The 11,577-nt window shown below is 33.4% G+C and overlaps 1 protein-coding gene and 1 long non-coding RNA gene across 3 annotated transcripts; both read right to left on the bottom strand.

Moving 5' to 3' along the window:
* Positions 1-2,646: 2,646 nt before the first annotated feature.
* LOC122724680 lies at positions 2,647-6,211 on the bottom strand. The gene is made up of 2 exons (XR_006352122.1): positions 5,098-6,211; positions 2,647-2,790 (listed from the first exon to the last, which is right to left on the bottom strand). It is a non-coding gene; the product is annotated as an uncharacterized LOC122724680 (long non-coding RNA).
* Positions 6,212-6,491: 280 nt separating this feature from the next.
* On the bottom strand, positions 6,492-10,986 carry LOC110623033 (ERBB-3 BINDING PROTEIN 1). Of its 2 annotated transcripts, XM_021767858.2 has the most exons (10): positions 10,826-10,986; positions 10,593-10,714; positions 10,351-10,435; positions 10,117-10,266; positions 9,870-10,023; positions 7,510-7,725; positions 7,288-7,424; positions 7,108-7,199; positions 6,829-7,008; positions 6,492-6,743 (listed from the first exon to the last, which is right to left on the bottom strand). In XM_021767858.2, the coding sequence occupies exons 2-10, from the start codon at positions 10,681-10,683 to the stop codon at positions 6,664-6,666; spliced, it is 1,185 nt and encodes a 394-aa protein (XP_021623550.1). In that variant the 5' UTR covers positions 10,684-10,714; positions 10,826-10,986; the 3' UTR covers positions 6,492-6,663. The 2 variants fall into 2 exon arrangements, with proteins under 2 accessions (XP_021623550.1, XP_021623549.1); XM_021767857.2 differs by having other exon boundaries at positions 10,593-10,960.
* Between the last annotated feature and the right edge of the window lie 591 nt (positions 10,987-11,577).

Raw genomic sequence — 11,577 nt, 5'->3', positions numbered from 1 at the left:
ATATATAGAAATTTTAATAAAATTCATAAAGACAGAAAATTACTTCTGAAAAGAATAAGTTATTTTTTCTTTAATAAAAAAATATTTTTTGTTGATTAATTTTTTTTTAATGTTTTAAATGTTATAAAATATGAAAAATATTTCTTTTTAAAATATTTTTTATAAAACAAATAAAGGGACAAATGTTTTTATAATTGGAAAGCTCTCTTGATAAATACAAATTCACTGATTTTACAATCAAAAGAGAAAATTTTACATAATTCTCTTCTCTCTAATTTTAAGAGATAAAATCTCTCCTCTCTACTCATTTGTGAGTGTCCTCCCCAAGGTTTTTTTTCTCTGTTTCTGTTGTCCTTTGACCTCTCTTAGCCCCTTAGGGCAAAGGGATGCCTCACCTTTCCAACTCCCACGTGGGTTCCCTCTCCCTCAATGGAGTTGAGATGTAAATAATTTTTATTTTTTTACTTTTATTTTTATTTTAGAAGCAGCAAAGCTAACATGCATGAGGTGTATTTAGTTGTCTTTTGTATTCTCTTTTGTTGTTGGATGTTTCTTTGGTATATTTGCAGGTGCTCGTCAACGCAAACTTAAAGAGGAATTCTTTCTCTTCGTGTCTTTCAGATGAGTCTCGAAGGTTGAAAAGGTCGAACCGTTTATTGTACTTAAGTATGATTCATATATGTCGTTTCTTAGCTTGGGGTTCATTCTGATGGTTTTTGATACTATACAACACCATGGACATTGCTCCATCTTGTGTTCTAAACGATTGCCTCAAGGCACGAGATAGTCGTCGTTAGCCTCTTCATAACGTCCTCCGTTGCTTCTAAAATAGTTGATTTGTTTGCGTTCTTAGTTTTAGTCTACCAAGGGCCAATACAATTTGCTGAAGTTGGATAGTGCTTAGTTTTGCTCCTCTGTTTCTTTCTACGGATAAACCTTTGTTACCTCGTATGTTGATTGGTGCACAATAGGTTCAAATGGTGGCAAACCTTTATTTCACCATATACGACGCTGGGGTTTCCTTTTTCCTATCCTTTGAGATTCATTTCTATATTTTTTTGGTTTTAGACCTCTGGTGGCTTTTTTTTCTTTTTAGCCTCCCTCATTTATATTTTGATTGTATTTGAACTTATAATATCTCCACCTCCTCTTCCTATTTCTCTTATAAAATTAAAATTAAAAAAAAATTACTTTTCTATTCATGAGATATGACATAATTAACGGATTAATCGCTTTATTTTTAAAACTCAACACTTTAATTTTTAAAGTCTGATTCCGTCGAAATTAAAAATTTCTTAGTAAAAAATATTACAAGTGACAAAAAATGACTGAATTATCATTTTTAAAACCCAACACTTATAGTCCCTGAAATTTATAGGTTTTTCTTTAAAAAAATTGAATAAACAAAATTTCATTTTCAAATTAAAGCAAAAAACTAAAAATCTCAAACTCAATCTCCACAAACAAATAAAAATTTCAATAAGTTCAAGATTCAAACTCAATAAATATAATAAAAATCAAAGAAAAAAATATTTTTTTTTCTAAAATATTATATAATTAACAGATTTATCGCCTCTAGTTTTCGAATTCAACACTTTATTTTCTAAAATTTAATTCCATCAAAATTAAAAAAAAAAAATCTCCACGACAAATAAAAATTTTAATAAATTTAAAATTTAAACTCAACAAATATAATAAAAATAAAAATATTTAAAATTTAAATTATTAAAAATTAAAAAATTAAAATTCAATAAAAGTTACTTATCACTATTTACCGTTTAAAAAATATATTAAAATATTTTTAATATTTTAAAAAATCTATTAATTAATCTTTTTGTTAATTTTAGTCATTAAATATTATAAAAAAATTTAAAATATCTCTAATATGAAAAGACTAATTAGTAAACTTTTTAATAATTTGTGAAATCAATTAATAAATTTTTTAAAACTATAGAAACTAAATAGTAAAATGTTTTATAATAAAATTAACATATGACTAATTAGTAAAATTTATAAAATATCAAGGACATTTTAATATATTTCTAATTAGTAAAATATCAGGACGTTTTAATATCTTTTTAAAATCGAAATACTAACTAGCGAGTTTCTCCATATCAATGGGACTAAATAATAATTTTTTATTTTATTATTGATAACGATATTTTTGAATTATATTTATTTTTTTTCTTTGATAAGCATAAATTGTTGACTTATAAAAAAAATTTATGAAAAGATTTTAAATTTTGACGAAATTAAATTTCAAAAATAAAAGTGTTAGATTTAAAAAATAAAAGGATAAATTCATTAATTATGCTATATTTTAAAAATTAAAAAATAATTTTTTAAAATTAATAATAATAATATATAAATTATTATATATATTAATTATTTAATAGATAATTTATACAATGTAATTCTAATATAGAATATAAAATAATAATATTATAATGCATGTAAATAAAATGTATAAATATAACAAAGAATATATATAATAAATAATTTATACATTTACAAACTATAGTTCCTGCTCTCTATTTAAATCCAATGCCTTCAATTTTTATTTTTTTTTATATTGATCAGAAAAAACTGTAATTTTGTGTTTTTTTACAATTATAATAAAAAATTTTAATTTTGTACTATAAAACCCTAATTTTTAATTTTGTTTTAATGGTAGCAATTCTTCAATTTAATATGAAATCAGCTACATGTCAGACATTAATTTAATTTTTTTATTATTTACTTAAAAGACATATAAGCACTTACTTAACCCTACTCTAACCCATAATTAACCTGTAACGACCCGAAAATCGGACTGCTACCGGCGCTAGGATCCGGGTCGGCTTAAGGCCGCCAAGACCCGTAGCAAGCCTGACATACAACCTGAAAACCTGTTTAATTCCATACATGATCAACAACATACATAAAAATTTAAAACTTTTCTTTCACTCATAAGCCAAACTCAACCTGCGCATACACTGAACATACTCATAATCATAATCATGACCCCTCTGTGGGATCTCATCAATGCCCCAATGGGCGATATATCATAAGATGAGTTGGCTTACATGAACATCATAAAAAGATCTAATATCATGCTTTAAAAGAGATACCTCATACATAAAGTCAAGCACAATCTCTAGTCCTCAATATCATTACATGACTCAAACTGTACTTTTACATAACATCAATACATTTATCATGTCCACACTATCTATTACATATACCAGACTTCATTACTCTTGTAAACCTCCTGGTCTACCATGTACCTGCAATCCTGGGGAAATTTGGGAGAGGGGTGAGCTACTAGAACCCAGTGAGCAGAATAATAAAACATTTAAAAACATATGATAACATGGAATGCATCACATCACAGCTAATCACATCAAGGATGAACCTGTCACCAATAGCCCTCTACATGGTCCAACTGGGCCAGAACGTAGAATGGGTCCTGGTCTTTCCCTTACATATCATAACATAACAGTGTCCAACTGTGCCAGAACGTAGAATGGGTCCTGGTCTTTCTCTTACATAGTGCCAGCGAACGTAGAATGGGTCCCACTGATCTTACATTCCGTACCGTACATATCACATCGTCATATCATAGATCGAGGGCTATGGATCATCCAACATTCATCCGCATCAACATTTAAAATATGCAATGCAACATATTCGTGAATTCTAATGCAAACAACCTAATTCATCACATGGCATTCATGATGCATGATCATGCTCAATCCTTGCAATTGATTTGCTTAAAAACATAAAGGGTTATTCCACTCACCTCTGGATAGCTCTGACCAGACACTGGGGCAACAGACTCACTGCTGGGGTCCTCGGTTCCTCGGGTCCGAACCTACACAGGTGGACTCAAATGAGGGACCAAACATACATGAACATAATTCTAAACTATTCCCCAAAAACCCCCCTAAAACATCATAGAATAATCATAGAAAAACATGCAAGAAAGGGCTGGACAGGGCAATTTCGGCGGCAGGTTCGGCGGCTGAAAGTCCCTCCAGAGCCGAAAGTCAGGCAGGTTCGGCGGCACCTTCGGCGGCCGAAACTCCCAGACAGAGGCGAAACTCATGCATGTTCGGCGGCACTTTCGGCGGCCGAAACTCCCAGACAGAGACGAAAGTCTCCTTTCGGGGGCAAGCTTCGGCAGCCAAAGGCTGCCTCCACAAGCACGTTCGGCGGCCGAAAGTTCCTTCGGCTGCCGAACCTGGTTTCTCCCAGAATGGCAGAAACTCAGCTCCCTTATGCATTTATGCCTCCAATCTCAACCAAACATGCATAAACCTATTCTACAACACTCATACACAAGCATACAAGTTCCTAGGGGCATCAACTAACTAAAACCCCATCTAAAACACATCAAACATACATTTGCAAGCCACATTGTTCAAAATCACATCAAAAACCCATAAGCTCAACATAAGCTACACATGCATTTTCTACCCCATGAACTTGCATAAAACTTGCTTAAAACATAAAGTAAGCTAGAGATCGACTCTTACCTCTTGAAGATCGAGGGTGGAGGCGATCTAACTTGGAGTTGGAAGAGATTTGAGTTCTTGAACCTCAAAACTCCAAAACTTGCTCAAAACTCGGAAATCTTCAAAACAAGATAAAAACTAGTGAAAAACTCGAAAGATCTGAAGGAAAAGACTCAAGATCGGTGAGGGGTGGCGGAGAACTCACCTTGGCCGGAAATGGGGAAAAAGCTCGCCCGTTTTTGGCTAAGGGACCCTTTTATAGTGGCTGGCCAGGCCACGTTCGGGGGCCGAACGTGCCTCCGCATGCATGCCATGTTCGGCGGCCGAACTTGAGGTTCGGCGGCCGAACCTGGACTTTCCTCACTTATGCTTTCGGGGGCCTAAAGGCGCTCCCGAAGGCATGCAGGTTCGGCGGCCGAACCTGAGTTTTCCTTCAAGGTTGTTTTTATGCAAAAACTCATTTCCATTTTACTTAAAACCATGAAATACCTTAAAACATTTTATGAAAACATGATTCTACCCTACTAGAGGCTTCCGACATCCGAGATTCCACCGGACGGTAGGAATTCCGATACCGGAGTCTAACCGGGTATTACATAACCATTCTCACAACCTCCAATTAAACTCTCTAACTAAAACTAAGACCGCTCTTTTAACATAAAGCTAAAAAGAAACCCTTTCTTTAATGCAACAGCAAGCAGTGATCACCGGAGAAAGCTACGATCAATACACCAAGTTTCTTTGTTTTAGAACTCCACCCATTTCAAGGTTATCACACCGTTGATCACACATGTATCCAAGATTATATGCAAATAATTTGTTGAAGATCCGATCGATTTCTCGCTAATAGATCTTTTCTTCTTTAGATGTATATGATTCGATTCTAAGCTCTGGAAGAGGGACATATTCTAAAAAACTCATACAGATCCAAATCGCAGCAAAAAATTTGATCCTCATTGATGAAAAAGATCGAGCGAGGCACGTAGATAGAAGTGAGCACCGGATGATTGCTAGTCTGAGAAGCCGAGACCAACGGCCAAACCAACAGAAAGTATAGAAAGTGCAACATAGAGATGAGGAGGAAAAGCAAAGCCAAACGATGTTTCAACTCACGCGAACCCAACATCAAAAAGACCTGGCTGTTACATGTCGGAAGAGAAGAGGCTATTGAAGGAGCAGCGGCTTGAGCAAAAAGACAGCGAAGGCTAATTATATTAATCATGGGTTTCTTTTTAACTTTAAATTAAAGAGTGATCTTAACTTTAGTGGTTTAATCGGGTGTTCTGGAAGTGATTAATCGTGAATTAAAATAGAATTAAGTAAATACTTATGACTTTCAAATAAACAATAAAAAAATTAAATTAATACTTTCCGATTAGAATTAAATTAAAAAATTACTACAACTACAATGCATTTTATAGTTCAAAATTGAACTTTTAATCATAATTGTAGAAAAAACATTGTAGTCTTTTTTCGTCAACCGAAGTTTTTTTAAAATTTTTTTACATGAATTACACGATGAAACCATTTATTATTGAACAGATCAGCATTTTGGAGCGGCCCGCCAGGCGCTGAGCGGTTTATCTCTTTATCTCCTACTCACACTCTTCCATAAATTTTAATTAATTTACTCTTAAAAACATTAAAAAAATAATTTTTTTTAATAATTTTTAATTATACTCATGTTAAATATATTAAATTTTATTAAATATTAAAAAAAATTTTAAAATAAAATTATAATAATAAATTTATATGTCAATAAAATCTAAAAAATATACACCTACAAATTAAAAAATATATAATAAATAATATATATACCAAGTATTTTTAAATTAAAAACCCATATTATCTTTATAATTTTTTTAATATGCATTCATATAAAACCTCTAAATCAGAAGCAAGTCTAGACCAGGTCCTCTAGGGAGGTATAATGGACGGATGCAGCACTAGCATGCCGAAGTTTATGTTTGTGCACGTTCTTTGAACATTTTAACATGTCAAACAGAACAAGGGTTTTATGAGATTCAACATGCAGAGAAATCCAATTAGGATCGACGTCCAAGACACTATTAAATTCATCTCATAGGCAACCAGATACGGGGTGAACAAATTACCAAAATTGGAAAATGAAAAAAATATTCATATATTGGGCAGAAAATATCAAGGCTCATTCTTGGCCATCATTCCCACTTGTTGCATCCATTGGCTCAGCTTCTGTCGACTCCTCTGCTTTGTCACCCTTCTTAGCTGCAACATACGAGCAAATTAGAATTTCAATGGTTGAAACAATATTAAAAGCAGTCCAGAAAGTTTCTCATTGATCTACAAGTACCTTTCTTCTTTTTTCCGCCACCTTTCTTCTTTGTTTTTGTACCCAGAGCTAGCCAGGCCTTGATTTCAGGATCATCGATTGGCTTGGTTGGCTGCAACTCTTGAAGAGGATGAGATGTGATCCTGTCTGACCCATTTGGCATGAGCAAAACTGTGAATTTGATATGAGCAACTAGATCACCTGCAAAAAAAAAATGCTCAAACATAAATATTCTTGCCTAACCCCAATAGAACTAATTCAACCAAAACAAACGAAATTCATTGACAGGGGAGTTCTTACCAGGCTTCTCATGAAGAACAGGATATGGCTGTAGAAGATCATGATTCACACATTCCACTAATCCCAGTCTAGCTCTTTTCTCTTCTAAGGCTCTATTCACATAGAAAGCTAGCATAAATGCAAGGACAAAGGAGAAAGAGAAGATAGCAAAATTAAATAACAATGTTAACAAGTAAACACCTGGCAGTGAAAGGCAGGATAGGAAATTTTTGATTAATTTCACTGAAAATAAATCTGGAAGCTTTCATCTTCAAGTGATAATTCTTATCCACAGCTCTCTTGTAAATGGTAGTATGCTTCTCATCTAGCAGCTTAGGCTGCAAAACATCACAACAGAAATTTTAATGATCCAATTGCATATGATAATAGAATGGGATGTATCAATACTGACTGCACAATTACCTTGCCTTCTCCTGTGCTTGTAACTATATCTATTGCATACACTTCATTCTCTTCAAATTCTGCATCATCAACTCGTGTATCTGAATTAGACACACTCAAGATAACCTTGTTCCCATCTATCACAAACTGCTTCAGTTGGTGGCTAAGAACACCTTCAACAATTTTGCAGTCATAAGCAGCAGCTACCTTCTGAATTGCTTCTGTCACATCTTTGTTCTGCCATAAAAGAAGATTTAATGGACAAACTTACAAAATATAACAATGACAAAAAAACAAAATCATCAAGACCACCTCCTTTCGGTTTGCTTCTTTCCTTTTTTTTGGAAAAGGGGGGAAGGGGAAGAAGCAAGTTCCCAAAAAGACTTCCTAAAATAACTATGAGAACCCCTTCCAAGGAAAAAACAGTATAAAGAACCTAGTTCTTTAGTTTTAAAGCAACAAATTATGTGCAGTTTAGCCAAAAAAAAAACCTAACAATGCATTAAAATACATATTTACTATATTAATAGAATAGCAAACTACATCTTTATGGTTATACATACAAGGCTTGTTACTTAAATGCATGGTAATTGTGAACACCTAGGTACAAAAGGCATTTAAGCCATAGTTGATAGAGCACATCCAAATAGTAAATAGATAGTCTCAAGCAATCAACTGCAGCCATTTATAATTTAGGCAACAGGGAAAGGAGGAAATCAATATTGCACTGATCACCTCGGCAAAGTTGCCATTCTAATAATATATAAATATCATACAGATTCTCGTCAATACAGACCTTCAGAGTCATTTTATATCCAAGCATAAATTAGTTGTTAACAAAAATACTACTTTATTTTCTAAGTAAAAGCTAAGACCATGGCAACCCTTTCATTTACAAATTGGAATAAACCCACGCAAGAGACAAACAACTAGAAAAAAGAAAATATAAGGCCTATCAAAGTAACTATTAACTAAAAGCCTCACATGGACTCGTGCCCATGGCTTCAAAACGCAACCATGTAGGAAAACAGGAACATGTAAAGAATTAGTAATATTGAATTAAGTAGCAATTAGAGCTTAAAAGTGCAGACACCAGCAATAACTGTAAACGTGAAATCCACAGAAAATGATCCCAGGGGAGCGAGAAAAAAATAATATGACAGCACCATGGTGCCCAAGAAAGAATCTTCATTACAACATGAAAATATAAAAATGAACAAATATGCTGAAAAGGAAAGACACAAGAAAAACATCAAAGAAAACTTGACAGACTAAATGATGCTCTATCAGTGTAACTATGACTAAAAAAAGCTTCACTGGAGCTTAATCCTTAGCCCATTATAGTTTTCATCATGTAGAGATCATGCCGGTAAAAGGACAATCTGTAACAAAAAATAATCCGCCAAAATGAAAGCGCATCAAAAAAGCAAAAAACAGATTCTATCAAGCATTCAAGCATATAAACATTGCATTTTAACAAAAGCACAAATAAGTATCATTTAAAATATGCTTCAAATATTAAAAGGAAAAAATGATTAAAAAGAATACAATGCCTGACAGTGGCAACGATCCAAAAACTATATGACACCGCTTTGTTATCATTTTGTGATTGTAAAGATGTCAGCACATACAGGCAATAGGTAATCCAATAAAAGACATTTCAACCTAAACCAGCCATATATGGCAGAAATGATATTTTGGCAACAGGGAAAAGAGGGAATCAACAATTGATTTGATCACCTCGGCAAAGTTGCCTTCGTTCAAAGTCTCAAATTGTTTCAAATTGTTATTCTAAATAAGAAAGTCTCGAGTTCAAGAACTAGAACTTTGGGATGGACTGCCTTTATTTTGTGGCATAACCACAGTCACAGAGCACTAACAAGAAGCAGTTGTTCATGCAATCCTTGATTTTAAACACATTGAAAAATTTCCCCTATCAGAGTAACTATGACAAATGCTTCATTTGGATTTTAATCCATAGCTCATCTAAAAAGCTTCATCATGTAGGGGACAACAAAAGGCTCTAGGGATAGAACAATTATCTTATGCCATGATATGAGAAAGATGTAAGACATACAAACCATGTAAAACTCATTCCAAGGTAGCAGAAGCATATACATTAATAACAGAAACAACTTCCATAAACAATTGAACTTTTTCCAGAATACAATAATGAATTGGATAAGACTCAAGAGGGAAAACCATGCCTGACAATATGAAAACTCAAAAATTGCTTAAAATAGAATAAATAGGATACCTTAAGTAAAATAAACAAGATGCCACAATCATCACAGAGACGGATTTAAAAGACAAAGAAAAAAGAGGGTGGGAGAGAGAGAGAGAGAGATAGAGAACTGCTTCAACACATAAAAATAAATTACCTTCTTTCCTGGCCTTACAAGCCTCAAGGCAACTTCAGCAGCAGTATTTGCTGCTGCAATAACATCAGCCGCCCTGCCAGTAACTGGTCCAGCTTGAATAACATGGGTATGCGCCACTACGGCAATAAACCCATCTATATGACATCCCATGTCACTGCAACTCAAAAAACCCATTAATTAAATACTGACCAAAAAAGCTTATACAAAATAAACATGTTTGCATAAAATGATCTTGAAACAGGCTTACATCTTCACTATATCGCCTTCTTCCAACACTGTCTCATCACTAGCAAGTGGAGAAAAATGGCAAACAGTGTTGTTTACGGATATGCAAGTAGGAAACGCAACTCCTCTTTCAATTTTCTTCTTCACATTCTTGTACATGTTACCTGTTTGCCTTCGGACACAAAGAATAACGACCCATAAATATTTTGCTTAAAATCGATAACAAAGAATCCCATTAACAGATATGGGGGCTTACTCTCTGATATATGCATCTCCCTTCTCACAAACGTCAACAACCTTAGCCTTTGCTTTGCATTCTGATACTACCAACTGCAACGACTCTGCAAAAGTTTTCACCTTTAAACCGGAATGGGATTCCCAAATACATCAACAGAAGCTAATAACCAGTGCAAAATTCTACATACACTTTACTATGCACAAAAATACAAAAATAACAATATCTATACACATATGTACTGAGAAATAAAGAAATATTACTATTGACGATTTCAGCAGCGCTCTTGTATTTGGTGACAACTTCAGGAGAAGTGAGATCCAACTCCTTCTCCTCTCTTTCATCGTCCGACATGGTTTAGCAGATTTGATAACTTTCAAGACTCCTAATAACCAGGAATACGACTTCGAGTCAATTAAAAAACAAGAAGAAGGCTTAAAGCCTAAAGCAATACCGAAATCGAAACAATTCGATAAGAAAGGGAAGCAGAACCCACAGAAAATCTGACGGCGAGTAAAGGGAATAGCTAGGGTTTAGCACAGATAAGAGAGAGAAAGTAAAGGAAAGAAGAGGACAAAAGAGGATGAGGCGGCTCACTGGGGAGCTAGGGTTGTAGTCCGAAGTGTATGCCAGCGTTTGCTTATATAGGAAGCTCTCTGCCAACTCAGGCTGGATAGGGTTTACTTCCTTATGCCATGGGTTATAATATATCACTTGATTAAAAAACAAAAAGTAGTTTTGGGCTTGACAAAGGCCTGTTTTTCCTTCACCAAGGCCTGTTTGGTGCCCTTATTTTGGTATGCAAAAAATGCTTTTTGTAATGCGAGGCTTTTTTATTTTGATATCCTTAGCCAAACAGGAACGATGAATGGCCTATTTGGGATCAATGAGTTCAATTTTTTTTTTTCAATTCAATTTCTTATTATAATAATTTTGGGTCATTTCCTTTTATTATATTTACTAAATCTAGTTATTATAAAAATAATAAAATAATCATAGAACTATTTACTATATTAATAATAATTTTGATTTATTCCCTTTTATCACCTTCAATTAAATCTAATCCTTATAGAATTTTAACTAAAATTATCTATCATATAAGAAATTATATTTATATAATTTTAGGATATTTTTTATCCATCACATATTTATATATACTAATTTTTTTTAAACGTGTATTTTATATACTTATTCTATAAAATTAATTTTTTAATATATGATATTAACTCCAATACCCAACTATATTAG

The sequence above is a fragment of the Manihot esculenta genome, chromosome 9, assembly GCF_001659605.2.
Source record: "Manihot esculenta cultivar AM560-2 chromosome 9, M.esculenta_v8, whole genome shotgun sequence".
Lineage (NCBI taxonomy): Eukaryota > Viridiplantae > Streptophyta > Magnoliopsida > Malpighiales > Euphorbiaceae > Manihot > Manihot esculenta.
This window is presented reverse-complemented; position numbering and strand designations above follow the sequence as displayed.